General features: G+C 35.6%; 1 protein-coding gene across 1 annotated transcript in view; it reads left to right on the forward strand.

Moving 5' to 3' along the window:
* Window positions 1-1,299: 1,299 nt before the first annotated feature.
* Window positions 1,300-24,173, forward strand: part of EYA4 (EYA transcriptional coactivator and phosphatase 4) — a 57,554-nt gene continuing 34,680 nt past the window's right edge. Inside the window, exons 1-4 of the mRNA XM_015814898.1 lie at window positions 1,300-1,329; window positions 17,218-17,342; window positions 18,723-18,791; window positions 21,166-21,261. Coding sequence (XP_015670384.1) covers window positions 17,222-17,342; window positions 18,723-18,791; window positions 21,166-21,261 — 286 coding nt within the window. The 5' untranslated portion in view covers window positions 1,300-1,329; window positions 17,218-17,221. The remainder of the gene's footprint in view (window positions 1,330-17,217; window positions 17,343-18,722; window positions 18,792-21,165; window positions 21,262-24,173) is intronic.

Genomic DNA, 24,173 nt, shown 5'->3' on the forward strand with positions numbered 1-24,173 from the left:
TATGATGTGTTGTATCTATAGTAACCATTCTTGCTTAAGTTAAACTTCTAGTCCAGTGATGGCGAACCTTTTAGAGACCGAGTGCCCAAACTGCAACCCAAAACCCACTTATTTATCACAAAGTGCCAGGGCCACATCAGCATTGTGGTGTCCTTGGGGGGGGCAGGGAGGTGCCTCTGAGTGTCACCTCTGGCATGCAAAACCCGGGGGCACAAAAATGGGCCACCGTGCTGCAAGGTGCAAAAATGGCCACCGCTGCGCCATTTTTGTGCAGATACAAGACACTGCAACATGCAAGAACGGGACAGGGCTAGTGAGTATCACGCAGGAACTAGCCCCGCCCCATTTGCAGCGCGTGAGTGCTCGTGGCCCCATGCGTGCATGCACGCATGTAAAATGCTTCCCCCTCCCTTTTCTTCCACCAATCGACAGTGGTCATTGACCTCTGCTCTACCACTTCTACTCGAGCTTGCTAGTCGGCCGCTTCGCCTCCTTTGTGCTGGGTGGGGCTCCTGCTCCGGGCGGCGGTGGCGGCCTGATGGACCGTGGTGCGTGTGTCAACAGAGAGGGCTCTGAGTGCTGCCTCTGGCACGCGTGCCATAGGTTTGCCACCACTGTTCTAGTCTGTGGTGTGTGTGCGCGCGCACACACACATACACTGTTAGTTTTGCTACTCTTGCATATTTTCCAAGTATAAATTTCCAATCAAATATTACCAGAATTGTGTCTCTCTTCCAATGTTGAGCAAAATTTATTCTTGCTGCTGTAAGCATATATTCACATTAAATTATGATGTTTTTGGTTGATTTTTTTTCTGGTATTATACCCAGTAAGAACAGCTGTGGTTTCATTTTGAATTTAAAATCCAAAATTTTCTGCATTACCTTGCACTTTTTTCACAGAATCTAGTATTTATTATGATGAGTCTCAGAAAGAAATAGAAGTGATATCATTTCAGAAAACATTTCTATATAGAATTGAAAACAGCCTAGCTTTCTGATTTCTATGTGGAGAAACTTAGGCATTTGATTTCTGTATTTTAAATTTTCCCAAACTGCAGTTAAGTTTGGGAATCTATTTATGGGATAATTACAGGATAATTAAATACTCTGTACATTGATTGTCCATATTGTAGAATAGGAGAAACATTGTACAGAGATAGTGGTGAATAATAAATATTCACTTTGTATGAAGTAAGTGCATGAACTTCAGATGAGGAAGTCATTCTGATTATGATCACTTGTAAGCATGATTCTTCTTCTATTTCTTCTTTTTGCAGGTGAAAAAAACGTGCCCAGATTCAGATGTTTCAGAATCTCAGAATTCCAGGTAATTGACAAATTTGAATGATAATCACCTATAAAGCTACTTATAAAAGTAATAATTAAATCCAAAAGCTAATGAAAATAAGAGGGTGGATTATTATCAAAAATTTTAAATGCTGTGATTTGGACTATATATATACATATATATGCCAAGATTAAAACTAGGGCAAAATATGAATTACGATTTATAACATCTATGTTTCTCTCTTTTACACAGAATAATAATGGTACAGATATTAATAAAATATTACATGTAATGTAGTTCAGTGTTTATTGTGTTTTTCTCTATTTTTGCAATAAAATAAGACCAACTTTAAATATATATCTAGTATTTATGTTCTGACATGATGTGTGTTTTGAGTAAAAGTCAGAGTAGGAAATAGCCTGGACTTTTCTGAATTGCTTCTTCTATTGCATTTTCACCTCTTGAAATATTATTCATTTTTAAACAATCCTAATATTATATACAACTTGAGATAACACGCATCTGACCAGAACACAGAATTTTGAACAGTAGCATACAATAAATTGTAAACCTATTGTGAATTGATTTTTTTCAGAAATAAAGTATCACAACTATGGGCTAGCTAAGTGGTCGCCAACATTTGTGGCTTGGTGGCCCAGCTGGGGGGGGACGAGAGGAACTGGGCCTTGTAAGCAGTGGGCCAACATGCATGCTCATGCGCACAGCTCTACTTGTACAAGCGGCAGCCTGGCGCGCATGTGCATGCATGTCAGCCCACTGCTCATGCAAGTGGAGCTGTGCACACCAACCAGATGCTCGCGTGAGTCGAGTTGCATACACACATGTGCACCGGCCCGCCTCTTGCACAGCCCATGGCCGGCTAATGGGCTGCGGTTTGGGGGTTGGGGACCCCTGGATTAGCTTACTTCAATAATAGTGTAGATTCTATTTATTTTCTTCTTCTAGGATGAATGTTATTCGAATGTAAGTAAATGTTATTTGAAGCATAAGTATAGAATGGAAAAGCATAATTTTTAGCTATACCAAATTAATGAATTTATGAGGATTTTTATGAGGGGGCAAAATTATAAATAATCCCCATTTATTTTGTACTACTTGAGTTCTTGTTTTTTAAATTAATTATCGTAGTCCTCCAGCTAAGCAGTGTATTTAAGATAATGTACAGGTAGTCCTCGAGATATGACCATGATTGAGCCCAAAATTTCTGTCGTTAAGTGAGTCATTTGTTAAGTGAATTTTGTCCCATTTTATAACCTTTCTTGCCACAGTGGTTACGTGAATCACTGCAGTTGTTATGCTAATAACATAGTTATAAAGCAAATCTGACTTTCCCATTGACTTTGCTTGTCAGAAAGTGGTAAAAAGTGATCACATGACCCTGGGACACAGCAACGGTCTTAAGTATGAACCAGTTGTCAAGCTTCTGAATAATCATGGGAATGCTGCCAAGGTCGTAATTGTGAAAAATGATCATAAGTCACTTAACAACTGTCTTCCTTAGCAATGGAAATTTGGGGCTCAATTGTGATCATAGGTCAAGGACTACCTGTATTTCATGTCTCAACTAAGTAAAAGTCTATCCCAGATAATATTTGGTTCTGGTTTCTCCCAAAGCTAGAACACATGTATCAAAGATAACTTACAAATATTTTTGGGTAATAAATACAGTTTATTAAAACTATAGAACAGTGTTCCCAACCTTTCCGGGTTGGCAGCCCTGTATGGTGGGAGGAGGGGGGAGGGAATGGTTTGTGTGAGGGGCAGGTTAAAGCATACAACTTTATTTGTGTGAGTGCAAATGGCCCTGGTGCTCGCCACTCATGTGAGTGGGCTGTGAGCCCCAACCCTTGAGTGAATCGGGCTGTGTGCGCTCGTGTTGTGAATATGCTACAGCCTGGTAATGAGCTGTGGTGCACCGGTTGGGGACCCCTGCTGTAGAACATTGCCATGCCCAAATGTTCAGGTTGAGAGAATAGGGAATAGTGAAGTGATGTTAAGTAATGTGGTATTGTCCTTCCTTCTCAGCCTAGCTATGTGTTTAGATTGATGTGATAAGGATGGCTAGTAGAAATCTGTTTGTAAGGATCATAACAATCACTTCAATTTGAAAGCAGTTTTGTCAGTAGAATTTTTCCTCTTCTTTCCATCCTTCACCAGAATATATTACTATACGGCAAGAGGAGATCAGTCCTCATGGTATTCCCCTTCACTGTAATAATAATAATAATAATAATAATAATAATAATAATAATAATAATAATAATAATAATAATAATAATAATAATAAAGTTGGAAGGGACCTTGGAGGTCATCGAGTCCAATCCCCTGCCCAGGCAGGAACCTTACACCATTTCAGACAAACGGCTGTCCAGTCTCTTCTTAAAAACTTCCAGTGTTGGAGCATTCACCACTTCTGGAGGCAGGCTGTTCCATTGGTTAATTGTTCTCACTGTCAGGAAGTTTCTCCTTAGTTCTAGGTTGCTTCTCTCTTTGGTTAGCTTCCACCCGTTGCTTCTTGTCCTGCCTTCAGGCGCTTTGGAGAATAGCTTGACTCCCTCTTCTTTGTGGCAGCCCCTGAGATATTGGAACACTGCTATCATGTTCCCCCTCGTCCTTCTCTTCGTTAAACTAGACATACCCAGTTCCAGCAACCGTTCCTTATATGTTTTAGCCTCCAGTCCCCTAATCATCTTTGTTGCTCTTCTCTGTACTCTTTCTAGAGTCTCAGCATCTTTTTGTGGAAGCACGATTTCTCATGTTACGTTATGCAAGATTTATTGTTGTATGGATAAAAAGAGGAAGAATATCCAAGGAAAGTGATATGTATTATAATATAATAGATCAATAAGAATGAAATTACCGAAATATTTTTGATAATCTACTTAATTTTTGTTTACATTATAAGATAAAGTGATTTTATTTATCATAAAGATTCATTATAAATTTCTTTCCCTAATATTTTTTATGAGTTGTATCAAACTCTTTTTTTTTCTTCATACTGATTTATACTATATACCAGGGGTTTCGAACCCCCGGGCCGTGGACTGTTACCAGCCTGTTAGAAACTGGCCCATGCAAGTAGTGGATGAGTAAGCAAAGCTTCATCTGCACATGCGCGGGATCTAGCTTGCAGACAAAACCATCCCTCCCTGGTCTGTGGAAAAATTGCTTTCCACGAAACTGGCCCTGGCACCAAAAGGTTTGGGGATTGCTGCTGTATACATTTCAAATGAAAATTTGTTGTACGGTATAGCAAAGTATTACATAAAGTCAACAATAAACCTTAAAGTATAGAGTGACACTAAGAGCATGCTATGGTAGAGAATATGCCTGGAGCATGATAATTCTTTCATAAACAGGGCTTAAGAAAATATTATAAATAAAGTGAAATGTCAGCATAAAAATCAGTGTTAGAGATGCTTTCACTTGCAGAATAGTTCAGGACTTTTTATATGTGTTTCAATCTTTCATTTATTTAACTGACTTTATTGTGTATTGGTTTTGGACTTGAGAGTATTAGAATAAGTGCAGATGGAATATGTTTTTACAGTAGGGAAGTAATTAGGTTGGGTGTGGGAACGTTGTCAGGAGAATTCTTGGAGGGACATGAGTGTATCAGCAAATTCTTTGTCTTAGCTTTTCTTTTACAAGAAATATGCAAGCTGTTATTTGTGGCCTACATAATTATCCAAAGGAATTTACTGATAGAAAAATACATCTAGGGAAAGAATGAGTCCAGTATATATCTGTTATGAACAAAAAAGAGAATATTTAATGTGTAGTTTAGTGAAGGGAAAGGGAATAATAATGAACTGCTAAATGTTTTTTTTATGTTAGTAATTTTCATTAGATTGCCTACAATATTTAAATATCTGTTTTTTGCAAATTCAAGGGGATATTTACTAAAGTGATAATTTAAATAAGATCTTAACTTGAAAATAGTTTTACAGTATGTTATCATTACGTAAATTCTATATATGTAGTTTGAAACATCAAAGAAATTTCATTTAAATTCTGAAGATACACAGCATGAAAATGATTTCTTTAAAACTGATGCTTTAATATTACTTGTGTAGTCTGGGACTGCAGACCTTTCTTCCCTAATTACAAATCAAATTACAGTGCTTCGTATGGTCACCTGGATTGTGATGATTTTTCCCAATAATTCACCTAAATAAATGAGATTATTTGTTGTAATTGCTAAAGTGTGAATAAGGTCCTTCAGAGTGACTTTGCTTTTAATTAGAAGCTCTCTCCTATAACTTGTTATTCAAACTGCTATTGGCTGAAATATTATTGATGAGCTCATAATTATGGCACGATAGGAAAAAAATATCATTATAGTTTATTCCATTTAAACTATTTTTCATAGCTGTCAGGTAAACCTATAAGAAAACTACCTTTATAGTAAACTGAGCATATCTAGCCATAACATTTTAATACTATTATATATGACTTATTACAAGGAAAAGATTATTCCTAAAATATATTGCTAAATGTCTATGATAACTAGTCTTCTTACAAAGAAATACAGATCCATCCATTTTGCATTGTGCTTGATTCTGTTATGTAAGACTGGGAGGGGGGGTGTTATTTCAATTTATATTTTTTTTGTTTTTTAATAACTACAGTTCTTACTAGATATTACTAGATGAGAGAGGGCTTCGCCTAGAAGAGTTACATTTTCTGCTTTTCCTTACTGTATATTGTTATCATTTATAATGCAACTTGAATTAACTTGATAACTTCAGTAAAATGTTAAAATGCAATATTAAAGAATTAGACAAAGACCTAGGGGAGCAAAGTCCAAATCCATCCTCACACATCCACAGCCATGTGAAAAAGTAAGCGCATCCAATGTAAAGCTTTTTTTCCTTTTTTTAAAAAAGAGATATAATCAATATATTGTTTTCATTTTAACAGTATAAAAGTGATGTAATTGAACAGAAAAGCCCTCAAAAATTGCTTTCAATCATTTATTCAACAAATAATGAATAGATATGCCATTTCCTTCTGTGGAAAAAGTAGAAATACTCTTGGTTCTAATTTCTGGTATTGCCTCCTTTGGCAGATATAACATCATGTAGGCTTTTTTTTTTTAACTGTCTACCAATCTCTGACACTGGTTGAAAGAATATTTTCCCACTTATACAGAATTTTTTCAGATGTGTGATGTTTGAGAGGTCACAGCCTATGTCAAATCACCCACACCTCTCTATGGGATTTATATCCAGGCTTTGATTTGACCATTTCAGAATCCTCCATTTTTTTTCAGCCATATCTTTGTGGATTTTCTTAAATGTTTATGTTGCAAGCTACACTTTCAGTTGAGCTTCAATCTTCTCCCTTTATACTCAAGCAACCTCTGGATTAACTAACAATTCATAGTGGATTCTGTGACGGTGAAGTACCCAGGGCTTGATGCAGCAAAGCAGCCCCAAACCTCAACATTTCCATCCCCATGATTTGCAGTTGGTATCAAGTTCTTTGATGAAATGCTGTCTTTGTTTTTTTGCCAAACATTTTTTCTGGTACTATAGTCAAATAACCCTATCTTTACCCCAGAGCACAGTGTTCCAGAACTCCTATCTTTGCAGGTGTATATGAGCAAATGTTACTCTTGCCCTGATGTTCTGGACAGCAAAGACTTACTACTGGTGTGCACTCTCTTGGAGATCTAATTTGCACAGTTTTTTTTCTAATGGTACTTTGACAATAAGCTACCTCTAGGTCAAGTGATGAAATTCTGGGATTCTTAGTGATTTCTTTCAGCATTTTGCATTCCACTCTGAACTTGCTGTGTTGGTTTGGTCCGGGCAGGTCGGTGGTTGCTTGAAATCTTCTCCACTTATAAATGATCTTCTGGACAGTGGTATGGTTGATATCCAGTTGTTTGGTGATCTTTTTAAATCCCTTCTGAGACCTATAGCCATCTGTAATCTTTCTGAAGGTCTTAGAGCAGAGGTCCTCAACCTTGGCAAGTTTAAGACTTGTGGACTTCAACTCCCAGAATTCTTCAACCAGCAAAGCTGGCTGAGGAATTCTGGGAGTTGAAGTACACAAGTCTTAAAGTTGCCAAGGTTGGAGACCCCTGTCTTAGAGAGATCTTTCAATCTACACATGGCATTACCACACACTTCAACAACAAAAAGAAAAAGTAATTGTCTGAAGTTTAAATTAAAAAGCTTCCTCCCAGATTTTCTGTAATGATGTTGTAATCATTATTACCTGATCTGGTGTGCCTGATTCTAATTTTAGGTATTTGAGGCAGTGATAAATGTAGGGGTGTGCTTAATTTTTTCCATACGTGAAATTTGCATTTTTGTTTATATAAATTACACACTACAAATGGACTACAAAATATAAAAGGTGTGTGACATTGTTACATTATAAGTATTGATGAATGAAGATCAAATGTTGAAATATGTTGAACATTTTTTTAAAAATCAATGACGGTAAGGCTACTAAATAACTTCAGGTTATTGTGGGGAATAAGATATTATATATTGTATATCTTCTTGAGTTTCCAGAAAAAAGACAATAGTATTAATAAATAAATGAAATGTATCTCTAATTAATCAAACGAATTGAGCTTCTGTTATTGAATATCAGGACAGTAGCAGAAAAACTGTAATTTACTACAGTATTTTGTTCTTTCTCTCTGTTTTTTTGTTACTTTTAAAACCAGAGGCACTTAAGACTGGCAGTGATCAGTTAAAATCCATAGGGGGGAAAAAAGAGATGTTTTCTAATTTCTTGACCCTAAAACTTGCTCAGAAATATTTTTGGCCATCATTGATAGTCTAAGAAAGGGAATATAGTAACAGATAGTTACAGATAACAAAGTATAAGTGACAGGTTTCCTTTAACAACATATGATGGCCTTTGTGGAAATATGGGCCTAAGTACTTTTATGTACCTATGTTCTATAATATAGAGGTATTCTTCCACGAAAGACCACAATTGAGCCCAACATAAGCAAGACATTTATTAAGTGACTTTTGCTCCATTTTATCACTTTTCTTGTCACAGTTGTTAAGTGAATCACTGCAATTGTTACGTTAGTAACAGGGTTGTTAAGTGATCTGGCTTCTCCATTGACTATGCTTGTCAGTAGGTTACAGAAGTGATCACATGACCCCAGGACATTGCAACCGTCATAAATATGAGTCAGTTGCCAAGCATCTGAATTTTGATCACGTGACCATGAAGATCCTGCAGTGGTTGTAAGTGTGAAAAATGGTCAAAAGTCACTTTTTGGGGGGTGCCATTGTAACTTTGAATGGTCACTAAATGAACTGTTGTAAGTCGAGGACTACCTGTACTTAACAAAGCAATTTCATAAAAGATATGAAAAGAGCAAATTTTAGGATTATTATATTGTGGTTTGAATATGCTAAATATCATTTTTATACATATTGTGTATTATTCATATCATTAAGTGTAGTACTGTGAGAGTTCCTGAAGGAACTTTAAAAATGTATATTTCATATATATTTCATACACACACACACACACACACATAAACATATACATATATATTCAAGAGCTCAACAATTAAATGATTGTTTTCAGATCCAAAAGTTTAGGACTTAACATGTGACTTTTTAATGCAATACCCAAAAGTTCTTATGAGAAAGTTTAAGAAGCGTGTATTTTAGATTTGTAGTTTACTATCTTAATGCAATTATTAATTGTATTGCTCTTGAATCCTAAGGTTTATGACTTGCGCTATATTTAAACATTAAACTTCACAAGGGGTCCTTGGTGCTCTCTGAGCTTGGTTGTTTTCTTACAAACATTTCATTAGCCAAATTCGATAACCTCATCAGTGCTAGTGTTAAACTGTCACAATATGAATTTGCTTGATCATTAAAGATCAGTGGGGATAAGTTCTTTTGAAGTCATCTGTACCCTCAGAAGGCTGTTTATCAAACAAGGGGTAAATGCGTTCTTCTGCATTGCTCCAAGACTAATAAAGCTTATGTCTTATATAAAATCTGTTAATCTTTAAGAGCTGTTACCAAACTAGTTTTTTTGACTAGCGTAGAGTAGCACATTTGTCCTCCCACACCGCCTTTAAAAGTTGATTCTTGGCAGCCAGCTGTACTGAAAGCAAGATTAGGTTACAGAAATTTCAGCAACTGGATTACTTTCAGTTTAAAATCCAATTATCTTTCAGCTTCTTATGGCAGAGATTTCTTCAATTTCTTTCTCATGCTCTGTCTCTGAACTTGCAAACTGGCTGCCCTTTTATAAAGCAATTGAAGAAAGGGCAGATGTCTTTAAATTACTTTTTTTTGTAATTCCAGGACTAAAAGAATAGATGAGAGTTTTAGTTCATACTATAGGCTCTCTCTCACCAAAATTCCAGAAAATTTAGCCAAGGGAATGATTTTAATTCAGTTTTATTCTTGCCCTTGTGGGAAAATATTTTCTTCTTCTCAACTCAAATTTCAGTTTAATTAAGCTCTCTGAGGATTCAACAAATTGAAGTACAGAAGAAAGATAAAACCCTTATGAACTCTTTAAGTTCATAATTTTCTTTTAGCACATATTATTGTGATTTCTTATTTAGTATATTTACTTACTTAATAAAAGCAAGGAACAGATTTGAGTTCTTTTCTTTTCATAACCTACCATATAGGAAGTAGTTCAGAAAAAGAAACTGTGTTGTTCTTTGCTGATGTCTTTGCTAAAAGGGGGACTAAGTGGGTGTTGTAAGATGAACTGAATCAGCACAATGGCTGGAGTAGTCAAAATGTGTCAAGTTTTATTCTCAGTTCAAGACAAAAAGTATGTAGTAGATGAGCAGGCTGAGCCCGAGGGAAGGGTCAAATGCGTCATCAGTCTCAAGCTCATTTGCACTCACAAGAGATCTAAGTCCAGCTCAGCTTAAATTCCACTGACTCTTATTTTCTGCCAATTTGCTTTGACTGTTAGTAGTTCAGATTTATTGTAGAGAGTTTAAGCTTGCAATAAAACTGTATATTCATTTGAACTGTCTGGATTTCCCGATTTCCCCATGATTGACAAGTATGTCCTATTTTGTTCCCATCCCTACTTGTCTCTAATACTCAGATTACTATGTTCTTAAGTCAGAGAACAGAGAACAGTGTGTATGGGTGGGTGTTTGTGTTTGTAGATATCTACTAATAATATGCATGCTCTAGTCATCAAAGTCAAGGAGCACAGTGAAAAAACAGGACTAAAATTAAATATAAAGATCAGACTAATGACAACAGGTACATCCATAACTTTCACAATGCCGATATTAAGGTAGTGGATAACTTCTTTAGAATCAATTATCAACAATAGAGAAACCAGAAGTCAAGACGTATACTACATACTAGAACTTTAGTGGCAATGAAGGCCTTGAAAAAGATATTCAGATACTGGATGTGTCAATATCTACAAAGATCAGTACAGGTAATCCTTGATTTACAATCTCAATTGAGCCCCAAATTTCTGTTGCTAAACAAGACATTTGTTAAGGGAATTTTGCCCCATTTTGCCACAGTTGTTAAGTGAATCACCACAGTTGTTAAGTTAGACAGTGGAGCTGTAATTTTTAGCACACTGGATTTCGGTCTGTTTTATTAGTTTTCTAATGATTCGTGTGTAAAGAAATAAAATTAGTACTATAATTGCCAAATAAAAGCTTGATTTAAAATTGCAAATAATTTATTTTAAAAAACTATAGTGCACAAAGGAATATATTCAACTTAACTCTTAATACATTTAAATACAGATGTATTTAAAGCTGCACATTTGAGCAGAATGCCATTATGATGAGAGTGTTCTTGTTGGCTGAAAGGTTTTTATTCATTTATCCTTCCCTTGGCAGAAGAGGTGAATAGTATTTTATAAGCTGAGAGACTTTGCCATTCAGTGATAATCTCCAAAAAGTAGAAGGTACTGGGACAATAATTAAAATTAAAATTTTCATGCTCAGAATATACTGTATGTGAATACCTTCTAAATATGTAATGATTGTCTCTTTCTGTTCACAAAAAATGGCAATTCAACCTTTGGAGAAACCATGGGGCACTTCCCTTCTCATACAAGAAGCTTCTTCAGCTCAGAGCTGAAGCTTCTCGGATGAGATGCGAAAAGTCTTCAAAGAACAACAAGAAAGTCCAGTTGCCTCATGAAAAAAACACCTTTGGGATAACTATGACTGAGAATCTCCATAGACATGGGGCTTTTTACAACTGCATATAGCTCTGAAGCTTCAAATTATGCACCCCTGTTTTACAGCCAGAAAGGGCTGGTAAAAATAAGGGAATCATAGAAAATCACAGGTCCACCTCCACATCTGAGAACTCAGCATGCAAGGCTGATAGTCAAATTTGTGTATTTTGAAACAGTTTTGTTGTTCTAGATTTGTTGAAATGTGGACAACCTTCATATTAAATTGTCACTTTACTTAAAAAAATGCTTATATGTGAGACCAAATTTGTATATGTGTCCCATTTCCAGCAATAACTTTCAAGGATGGACAGAATTAGGGAACTACAACAAAGCAGAGCAGAACTGAATAGCCTATACAACTTTTTTCAGGTAGATAATTTTATTTCAAAAACTAACTTATGTTGCAGCATGTAAGCAATGGTAAAGAAAAATAGATGATCAGGGAGTTAAAAAAAGAAAACATAAAAGCAGCATGGATTCTGCTTAAATAGGGGAACAGGAAATCCTAGTTTTAATAGTAATTTAATATTATAAGATTATAAGGGATGGTTTATAAATAATGCTATCATCATCAGCACACATAGCTTCACTATCTTTCACATCATCCTTTTAAAAAAAACCATTCCTGGATGCAGATGGCCATTTCGATTTAAGTAGTACTCATTGCATCTCGCTTATAGGTCACAATTTTTCATATTGCTCATATTTTGGATGGCAGTTAGAAGATTCAGATGACAGCTAAAAAAGAAATTCTGCAATCAGTGCATCTGGCTTTTTGGCAGATTCCTCAAGCACTTCTCTTAATGTGTTTGGATTTGTCCATGAGCCTTTTATGTGGTTGAACCACAGATGGGATGTTTGCACAAAGTGAGTATCCCAAAGGATTACACCCCCCCCCATTTCATTAATTCTTGATCACCACATTCTTTTTTCAATAGGTAAGATTCTTTATGAGTTTCATAGATTCTCTCTTGAGGTATTTCATGTAACAGCCACCAGGCTTCTATATATTTAAAGTATGCACCCAACATTTTTCTTACTGTAATCAAGTTTTACAATACAGTTGATGTATTTCGATCTTCTCCATGCTGTATTTTTGTGAAAAAGTATTGAAAGTGACTAAATATAAGGTCAGTTCCCAAAGAACAGTAACTGTACCCAGCTTTTAAAGCAGAGATGGATTTGCCTTTCCATAATCAGTTCTCTACCTTAGGTTTTCAAAGGCAAAATCTGGATTTGGTTAGAAGTGAAAGTGAGTATGGTGGTTTCAGTCCAATCCTTAGAGGTTTCATGTCTGCTACTCAAACGAGGCCCAGAACTAGAATAATGAGGTTGTTGCGAGTCACAATTAAGTTATAAGCTGGAAGAGGTATATTAGAAACTGCACACATCAATAATGGAATCTGTATAGGTGGGGGGGGGCGGGCTTAGCTGACTTTATCCACATTTACAGCACTGACAAAGATGGTGACCCCAAAAATATGAATTCTGAGATATATTTTTCCTGAGATATTGGAGCTGCTATTAGTTTTGCCTCTACACTTAGGATTTTGTTAGCTCAGTTTAACAGAGCTGCAGTTTAACATTCATAAGAGTCTGATAAAAACAAATTACAGGTAGTCCTCAACTTACAACAATTCATTTAAAGACCACTCGAAATTACAATGGCATTGAAAATAGTGACTTATGTCCATTTTTCACACTTATGACCATTGTGGCATCCCCGTGGTCACATGACCAAAATTCAGATGCTTGGAAACTGATTCATATTCATGATGGTTGAAGTGTCTCAGGGACATGTCATCACTTTTGTAACCTTCTGACGAACAAAGTCAGTAGGGAAGCCAGTTTCACTTAACAACCATGTTACTAACTTAACAACTGCAGTGAATCACTTAACAACTGTGGCAAAAAAGTCATAAAATGGGGCAAAACTCACTTAACAATTGTCTCATTTGGCAACAGAAATTTTGGGCTCAATTGTGGTAATAAGTCAAGGACTACCTATATATTTGTTCCTAGAATTGTAATTATCATTGTTTGGAGTTCTACTGATTAATTGAGAAAATTTTTAGATTTTCCTCTCAGTAATTCAGGGCCAGTTTTTTATTTACTGACTTAAGAGAACTCAGCTTAAAGAGAAATAGCTATTTGTATTGTGGTTTTGGTACATAATGTTTCATTTTAGTGTGGTTTTTGTACTGCTGTTACCAAATTTAGCACATATTATATTATTGTTTGTAATAATTTTAATGAAGCATCATGAACTAAACAGTTTTACTTATCTTCTGAAAATGGAACAATGTGAGATACTGCACAAGATAACTGAAATTGGGGAAGGAATTGGAAATAAATGAAGACAATCCCTTTTGTGAATTGAAATACTTTATTGACTATGCAACTGTGTGATGCTCCTATGGATATAAGTCAATATTTCATCTGTACTCATCATACTGTTTCATATAAATATAAGCAACATTGAGCAATATAGAAAAAGTAAGAGCAGTAAAAAAACTAAAAGCAGAAGATAAATCTAAGTAAAAAAAAGCAGTTTTAAATATTTAGGCAATCAAACATTTCTTTTTTTAGCACAAACATTTGCCTAAAATTTAACCTGAATGACCCTCTCCAAAGAGGATCTATGTAAATTTTACCACAACCAGTCTCAGTACATCAAATTGTCAGGTGTTAGGGTATGAGTTATCTTCTCATAAAGGGATATGCAATATATTCCTGCTCTTTGCAGCTGTATATCCCAGGAGATCTATATGGATATTCAAAAAGTTGTCAGAACGTGACTGCTCTCCCTGTCTTGCTGACAGAGTGGTCTCAAGTTCCTCTGGATTTTTAATCAATTAAGTATTCTTCTTTTCATTCTCATTGTTTTATTGTTTTCCTTGCTTTCAATGTTGGAAACTACTTTGTGGAGATGGATGGCTTCTAGAATGATTGTATGCAGTGGTGGGATTCAAATATGTGAACAACCGGTTCTCTGTGGATGCTGCTTCTGGAAGTCCATTCTGGGCCTGGGCAACAAAAAATTAGCTACCGGTTCTGCTGAAGTGGTGTGAACCGGCTGAATCCCACCACTGCTTGTATGAAAGAATTTCAAGTTCAGGATGGCTGTCTTGAATATTTTGATTCATGACAAAGCCTTTTGGAGTTTTGCCCCAAATAAAAAAACAAAGTGAGGCCTTTTTTTCTAGTGTTACACTATTAAATATAATCAAATCTTGAAACAAGTTCTGGTTGCACTTTTGAACAAGTTAAAAAAAATTAAAGGGAATTGTGTGTATTATGTCAAATAACCTTAAACAGTGACTTGCACAGCTGGAGGCAATTCATCAACATCTTCTCTGGATACTATTTGTACATAAACCCTGGTGGCTCTGAATCTGAGGATACTATCTGTCATACAACAACATGTTCAGGAAGAGGATATCATGGAAATGAGTAAGAATCAGGGCTTTTTTTTTTGTCATAGAACAGTGATGGCGAACCTTTTAGAGACCGAGTGCCCAAACTGCAACCCAAAACCCACTTATGCATCATCGGGTGCCGGGTGGGTGTGGCCTATTGGGTGGGTGTGGCCCATTGGGTGGGCGTGGCTGCGGTGGTAACGGCAGACTGGGTGGGACTAAAAAGTTCAATCAATCAATTCCAACTTTGCAAGATCTTTTTTTTTCCCGCAAGAAGTTGAAATTGACTGACTGATTGAACCTTTTTTTTTTGCACACGGCGGCGGAGGCCTAAAGCGAAAAGGTTTTATAAAACCCAGCTGAAGGCCTAGGACTGGGGCGAAGGCGCGCGTGCCCACCGAGAGCGCTCTGAGTGCCACCTCTGGCACCTGTGCCATAGGTTTGCCACCACTGTCATAGAATGCCCAGAACGGAATTCCGGCACCTTTTTTGGATGGAACCTTGTAGGGTAGGCAAGGCGGGTTGTATGACGTGTGTGAGTTCCGGCACTTTTTTTTTTTTTTTTTAGAAAAAAAGCACTGGTAAGAATTATATACATTTTTGATTGAAGATATGGATGTGTGAATAGTACTAGTCATAAAATATTACATGAATCACCAAATAAATCTTGGATTTGCTAAAAGTCAGAGATTTTCTTAAAATGGAATCAGGGCTGGAACTCCAGTGTCTCATTTAAGGAGATCTTAGTACTGTTTTTTCACTCATTGGAGCTACATGCCTTGCTATCTCTTACCCTTAGCTTCAAAACAGAGGACATAGTTTTCTTATACTCAGTCAAATCATTAGTCCACCTACTCATTCCTGACTACCTTGATTGGCAGCAAGTATCTAGTTTTTTAGACAGGGATATTTTACAGTTGTACTGGAGAATGCCAGGAATGAAACCTGATAATGGAGGAAACAGGTGGAATAGTATTATAAATATACTATACATAAATATGTTATCACTTGCAAAAGCCCACTGTAGTTTTTTTTTATATCATAAAGCAAGGCTTTGAGAAAATTTATTTTTAAAAAACTGAGAAGTCATAGAAAAATATATAAATATGAAATGAGATAAGAATTTTTTCCTTCTGAGACAAACATTCAAGTATATTTTTGTTACAAATGTACAGTCTCCATATTTTGCTATGCAATGAAACTATAAGTTGTCTAAACTATAAGTTGTCTAAATCAGCCACATATTTCCAAGATGCATTATTTCTTTTAAAAAGTACTGTCTTTCCCATTATATAAATTTATGTATTTGGAGCTTTTATTTTTATCAGTATATACAGTATAATTATTATGACAAACTGTAAGAAGTTTTCATTTGCAAGAATTTTCCACTATTCCAGAATGTACTTGGTATTTAATTTTCACCATATGAATTTTCTACCTCAGCAAATACTTTTGGAAAGTAGTAACTTTTAGAAAATTGTCATTTTCTCCAATAAGCATGCCAGTATTTGGAGGCTTGCTTCATAATATTCCTGCCTTTTGCTATTCATGTCACAGCTTCACTGTTCATACTTAGTTCCATCTCCCAGTTACTGTTCCAGAAATACATAGTGATTTGAAACTGGTGAAGTTGTATGAAAGTCCTTACATTGACTTGCTATTAAATGGCAATTATTATTTTTACCAAAATACTGTATTAAAATTATATCTCTTTACTTTGGCTGTTTTTTTAAGGAGAGGAATATTTCCTATTGATACTGTTATTCCTTTTTAAAAAATGTTATTTTTTCATGTCTTTGTTCAACCTTCCTGGAATAATTCAAAATAATTAAATTACTACACACACACACACACACATGACATTTACATTTCTGGGTGAAATCAGCCGTGACAACTACTACCTGTAATTTCCACTTTTAATTGAAGATGATCTTCAGTTAAATCACAGCATGCATAATTGCAGGCTGTTATCCAAAAAGCATTTGACGTTTCTGGGACAAAACTTTCAGATGCCCCTCATCCCCCCTTCCCCCCACCCATAGAAGAACGTGATTCAAGTGGAATGTTTCTAATCTCCTCTCCTCTTTTCTTTTTCCACCAGTTTCTCTCTCAATAATGATAATGATCACGAAATGATAATCATGAGGCTAATTGCAGACTAGTGTTGGCTTTCAGGAAATGTTCGTTCTCAATTTTTACTTCAAAGTATGGTTAGTTCAGAAGAGTCTGTGCATTTTTATGATGCAAATAGCATAGTGATAGTGGTTTGGTGTGTTTTTTTGTCCTTTAATAGATCTATGGAAATGCAGGATCTAGCGAGTCCTCATAATCTTGTGGGAAGCAGTGAAGCACCAGGTAGCTCTAAACTGGACAAATCTAATCTTAGCACCACATCTGTTACAACAAATGGAACAGGCGGTGAGTGAAAAATCAACCTCTTTTAGTTTAAATCCAGAAAATGCTGTGGCATTTTACAAGATGTAACTGCTTTATGGGGGACAATAATCAGATTCCTGAAAAGCTGAAAAATTTAGATAAGTATTCATTAATTTTTTTAAAAAAAAAATCTGTTAAATATGAGGCAGTAAGAGCTATATACAGATATTTTGTTTGTTTGTTTGTCTACTGAATAGTTCCTTATTGTATCATTTTAAAATATATCCTATGGTCTTCTGAATACCCTAGTATTGCAGATCTAAGCTTTTCTTCCCTTTCATTTCCAGTGTGACACTAATACCTTTCATATTATTTGTATTGTACATTGGGCTTGTTTTCATATTGTTTGTATTGTAATCCCATCATCCTTTTCCAAATTTGCTACTTAATCTTCACTTCAAATAGGTGAAATTTGTTTGTACACATTCATTCCTTCAAGTCCTATGCCCAGCTTCCTCTTAGCCATCTTCCTCTTGCTACTGATGAGGTACACCTGGTTTGGCCTTATATACAGCAACTGCTGGCCATGGCAGGCCTTTTTCCTGAGGCTGCTCCTGCTGTTCTCCAAATAATGTGTCCCATTCTCAACAATGTTTGAGAAGACCTTAGAAGTTCTGAAGTAGAGGCCCAGCCATGGTGGTAGGTGGCTGAGATTGCTAAAGGCCCTGGACCTTCACCTCAGCCCTAGCTCTGCCACTGAGGAGTGCTACTGTGCAGATCAGCCAAAAAGGGCAGAGAGAGGGGTTAATTAAATGGATGGGGGCGGTTAAGAGGAGACTGAGGAAACTGTCCCTTATTGATGCTTTGGGTTCAGAGAGAGAGAGAGAGACAAAGCTGGAAATGGTTGGATCTTCCCTTAACAACTAGTGGGATTTGATTAACGATGGCAATGGGGAGTGTTGTTATTGCTGTTGTTAAGCAATTCAGTTGCATGAAATTTTGTCTAAGGACCACATCGCTTAATAATCTTAATTGCTGCCATAACTCAAGGACTACCTGTACCTGATATATTGGATTAAGGATAGGATTTTAATATGAAAATATCTATTTTATGTACCACTTCCAACAATATGAGTTAAAGAGGTTTGTTTTGAGAACTGTGACTCCTAAAAACATACTAGTGAACTCAGGCCATTTTTCATAATATCTAAAACCAGATTACTGAAAATAAGTGATCATTTTAACTTGTGTAAGTCTGTCTGTTTGCCTGAAAGCAACACAGAGATCAAAGCTGTATGTGAGCATATATTCCAACGTTAAGGCAGTGTATTATTATTTTTTTCATTTTTTATCCTGAAAATATTTATTTACATTAAGCAGATATTCAGACAATGAAACGCTGTATACCATTTCAATTCTCAGGAGACAACATGACTGTTTTAAACACTGCAGACTGGTTGTTGAGTTGCAGCACTCCTTCTTCTGCAACAAGTATGAGCAATCCTAGCATAATGCATGTGTGTGGTTGGATTGATGATTTATTGTGTTGAGCATCTGATAATTTGCTTTATTGTTTTTGCTTCATAGCTGCATACCCTTCTATTTCTAGAAATCTTTCTATAAATATTGTGCAAAGAAGTTCTAAAAGACTTTCTGCTATATTTTACATCAATATATAAAATAAATTAAAATGAAGAGAAGCGGACACAATTTCAGCCTCTAGTAAAAAAAACAAACACATTATGTATGGAGGAGAGTGGACCTGTGTACCACACACAAATCATTATAACATTAATGCTGCTTACTTGTATCAAAGATATTTGGAGAAATTTTAATTAAGAGTACCTGTGAGTTTTTTTGAATCACTAGGACTGGGAATGTTCTATCCTTAGTTCTGAACAGAGATATAGTTCCCCCTTTTTTTACCTCACAGCCAATCATTGTGCTGGAAGCACCTTACTTATAGACCACCGCAGTGCAGAATGCGAAACTCAGAATTATGGATATGCCATGACACGCCTTTGCTTTACGCAGTAGTTACAATAGATTTCTGGATGCAATTCAAGGTTCTTTTTATTACCTATAAAGCCCTTCCTGACATAGGGCCTGGTTATCTAAGACACCTTCTATCTTCTGTAGTTTCTGCCCATAAGTATGATCAAAGTTGGCATGCTCCAGGCTGATGAAACCTGAAAAATGTGTTTCTCTATCACAGTGTCCGCCCCCTGGACCAAGATTCCCTCTGAGGTCTGTTGTGCCTTACCACGACCATGTTTATAAGAGCCTTAAACCTTGGTCTTTCCTTAGGCTTTGGGTTAGACTAGATCAGGGGTATGCTGACTCAGGAATTCTGGGAGTTGAAGTCCATGAGTCATAAAAGAACCGAGGTTGCCTACCCCTGGACTAGATGATGGTACTTTGTATTGTATTATTTTTAGAATGAACGGTCTTTCTTCTTCAGGATGACTGTCATTTTTTATTTTTACCTTTTTTAATTAATGATTTTATTATATGCCACCAGAGCCATCATGGAATTGGATATCCTTATAAATTTAACAATAAATAAAATAAATATGGTCAAATGTACCTCAGTAAATCTATAGTAAAAGTAGTTTAAAAATTCCTTCCTCAGATTTTCTGAGAAAGGAAAATAATTCTGAGGAAGAAAAATAATTAATTATGTTTAATTAAGCTACAATTTTATTTAATTACGTATTATCTGAGTAAAAGCTGGAAATTGAATTGGTAATTTATTCATATCTAACAATCACTTCCTTTCTCTTCTGGACCGCCTATGAAGTAGAGATTGGAATTGCTATTAACAACAACATAGATAGTTTGTATTTATGAACCTAAAATTATTTTTCATTTTACACTATAGTTTTAAAAAGCAATGCATAATAAATTATCTGTGATTTAAAGTTATCTTTCTTTATTAGAGAAAAAAATTATCTTGGCTCTGACATAAATTGCAGTTAGTTAAAATGGAAGCAAAAACTATTTTGCTATTTAAGTTTGACTTTATATTAAGTTTGACTTTTTAATTAAGTATATGTATATATGTTAGTATTTTATTCAATTGTCAGCCGCCCTGAGTCCGTAAGGAGAAGGGCGGGATATAAATGCAATAAATAAATAAATAAATAAATAAATAAATAAATAAATATATTCTGTAAGATTTTACAAACATGAATCTAGGTTAGTAGAGAAACTGTGTGCCATATTATTGATATGTAAAACACATGCTATACACATATGAAAAAATGTCAAATAATTTAAAAAGAAAGGTAAACACCATAAGCATATTATGTTTTATGTGGAGAGTTTGGGGGTAGAGTTGCTTGAGTCAATTACCTTTTATTCTAAGCCAGGGGTCTCCAAACTTGGGAAAATTAAGACTTGTGGACTTCAATTCCTAGAATTCCTCAGCCAGCATGCAGGTTTGAAGACCCCTGCTCTAAGACATAGATCAATCTGGAAGAACAAATTTTAGAAATCAAAAGGAGGTGGGATCAAGAGTCTGAAGGAGAAAAAGGGGAAACCAAAAAATAATCTTGAAAAGCCCTGTCTCTTTGTTAGAGGGATATTTGAAGAATGTAGTGTAAATACTTCTAGCTTTCTCCATTGATCAAAATCAAATAATAGTCAGTTTAAATGAATAAATGTTAGCATTTTTAATTTTTAAAAGTAGTGCATGGTTTTAAAGCTATGGCTCTATGGCTGAAGGATATTCTAAGAATCGTACTAATTTTTTTCAGTGTATGTAAAGTTTGACTTATCTCAAACTTATTTACTTTTTGCTTTAGTTGGCATGATATATGTAAATATAGAAATACAATCTCACATCTGCCATTCTTCTATACAGTGTCTCTTCTTGCAGTCAAAACAGAGCCTATGAACAGTAATGACTCAACGACAACAACAAGTGGAGATGGATCTCTTGACAATTTTACTGGGTCAGGTAAAACACATAATTTGCTCATAATACTGCATGTAGGTCTATATCTATAGTTTTTCCAACTATTCTTTACAAAAATAAACTGTTTATATTATCTAATGCCATAGGAAAATATGCTGGCAGTTAAGTCTGTACCACTTTTATTACTCTGCTCAAGAAAGTGCCTATAAATACAATATATTTATAGATATAATGAATGACATTAACAGTGCCAAGGAAAAGAATTTAGGGAAAGTGTAATTTTGCCTATTCTGGACAGCTTTCCCCAACTATTGTCACAGATTATAATACACTAAAATCAGTTTCTATGCCCTATCTTTGAAATAATAGAATTTAATATTTAAAATCATTTATTTTGTTAAACATAATTAAGATAAATGTATAAAATTATTAAAAGTTGCAAATATCATCCAGATAGCAAGGTAGCAGAAGAATTTCTGGGTTAAATTCATAAAAAGAACTTCATTCATCTAAGAAATATTCTAATGTTTCAAATATAAAGAAATACAAAAACAGTTTCAGGATAATATGGGAAGTTGGCCTTACTGTAGTTACAATACATTTTTACAGTCTGTTTTCATATTGATTAGGTTCTAAAATTGTTGTGAGTGGCCAATCATCTTTAATTTATACTTTTCATAAAACTAAGAATTGTATACTGTAATGTAATGACTTATAACTTTTTCTACTACTTACAAAGCCTTCCATATTCTGCTGGGCTTCAAAAGCTATTTAAAATATTTTCAACATTAAAAAAACTTAAAATACCATTTAAAGTCTATAATAATTAGAGTTTATTTTAAAGTCATATATTAAACAGATTCTTTGTAAAAAGGGAGACAAAAATTGTCAATATACCCAGCGAAAAGTTTGATTTTCTTTAGTTGTCAGCCATTCATATCATATCAAATTGTGCTTTTGAAATTAACCGTGTTTCTTGAAATGCCATGAAGATGAAGTGGAAGAGGCTTAATTATGGTTAAATAAATAAATATGATATTCAAAGAATTTTGCTCAAGAAACTCCATGATTCTTTGGTTCCTGCCTAAAGTGTGTTTTGCAAAATGATGAGGAATTACTACCTATCTAAAAAATGCTAAAGGCTGGCATATTGAAAAAAGAAAACTACTTTGAAGTAAAAGTATGATTGATTACACTAAAAGATTTTTCAGGGCTACCTTTTGTACAGTGCTTTTATCCTTTTAAAAGTGAATGAAATGCAGATGGCTTAATAAAGACACTGTATCAGACAGCACTGATACAGAATGGTTCTGAAAGGTTTCATTCACATTTTGGTATATACAGTATATTTGGAACACATTTGCCATAGCTAAGACAGTTGGTTATATGAAAGAGAAACTTGACATTTTTTGGAATGTCCAGACTATACAATATTCTTCAACAATTTTAATAGAATATGATTATTGTCATTTAAGCTTCTGCAGAAAAATACAGCTGCTCTTTGTGTGGGCATGTATGCAATTGATAGTTACCATACTGGTGCGTTTTCTATATAAAATTAAATGAATATGTTACATTCTAAAGAAAAATTAATACTGCTTTCACTTTCACTTCATGAAACATTGTATTTTTATAGTGGAGATATAAGATAAATACTGTCAGCATAAGCCAGAATCCATTGCCCTAGCTAATACTAAGAACAACACTGTTAATGAAAATCCAAAGAAATATGGAAATATTTCCATGAGTCATTTCAACAATATTAGCAGGGGGATGAGATGTGTCAAACTGATCAGTGACAAAAAACAGTGCTGCACATCCAAAATGAGCAGAGTCTATGATCCCACACTGCTTTTATCATTTTGATTTGAGTAACACCGGCTTGTAGACACCCATGCTTCATTTTCTTTATTTTATATATTCCAATTTTATTCCAATTTTCTTTGAAACATATAGTTCTGTGAAATTCAGCACAAGATCTTTTGAATCTGAGTTCAGTGTGAAAAGTTCATGATATTGCCTGGGAAGCAATTATTAAAATTGTATTGGATTAATAAAGTCACTTGTGTAAATTTAAGCAATTCCATTTGGTGGCCCCACTATTTTAGCCCTCCAAAAATCACTTTTAAACAGTTGAAAGCACATTGAACAGAAATCGCATACTTATTGAACTCATTGCTATAAATGCAGAGTGTTCTGCTTATACCCCATAATGCATATTATGCTGTTTTATGAGCAAGTCGCCCTGTTAACATGAATGAATTTATTCTACATGGCATCATATGAATATTTGAACATATAAGTCAGGAATGCTATGTGCAACCAAATCTTACACTGGAGTAACTAGATAACAATCATTTCCCCACCTGTTGTCCAAGGTCTTGACTCTGACTGAGTGGCCCCGGGGGAGGAGACAGGAGCAAGTCTTGAGACTGTTATATGGGACGAGTTTGACTCTGTGGCTCCCGAGGACGTGGACAGGATTCTGGGGAGGCTGAATGCAACCACATGTTTACTGGATCCATGCCCCTCCTGGCTGGTACTGGCTGCCCGGGAGGGGACACGAGCCTGGCTCCAGGGAATTATAAACGCTTCTTTATGGGAGGGTGTCTTCCCCGTGGCCTTGAAGGAGGCGGTGGTGAGGCCCCTCCTTAAGAAGCCTTCCCTGGACCCAGATGTATTAGCTAACTATCGCCCGGTCTCCAACCTTCGCTTTGTGGCGAAGGTTGTTGAGAGTGTGGTTGCGCAGCAGTTACCCCGACACCTGGAGGAAACAGTCTATCTAGACCCGCTCCAGTCGGGCTTCAGGCCGGGATACAGCACGGAAACGGCATTGGTCACATTGGTGAACGATCTCTGGAGGGCCCGGGACAGGGGTTATTCCTCTGTCCTAGTTCTTTTGGACCTCTCAGCGGCTTTTGATACGGTGGACCACGGTATCATGCTGCGGCGTC

Source organism: Protobothrops mucrosquamatus, unplaced genomic scaffold, assembly GCF_001527695.2.
Source record: "Protobothrops mucrosquamatus isolate PMUCROS unplaced genomic scaffold, P.Mucros_1.0 scaffold293, whole genome shotgun sequence".
Classification (NCBI taxonomy): Eukaryota; Metazoa; Chordata; class Lepidosauria; order Squamata; family Viperidae; genus Protobothrops; species Protobothrops mucrosquamatus.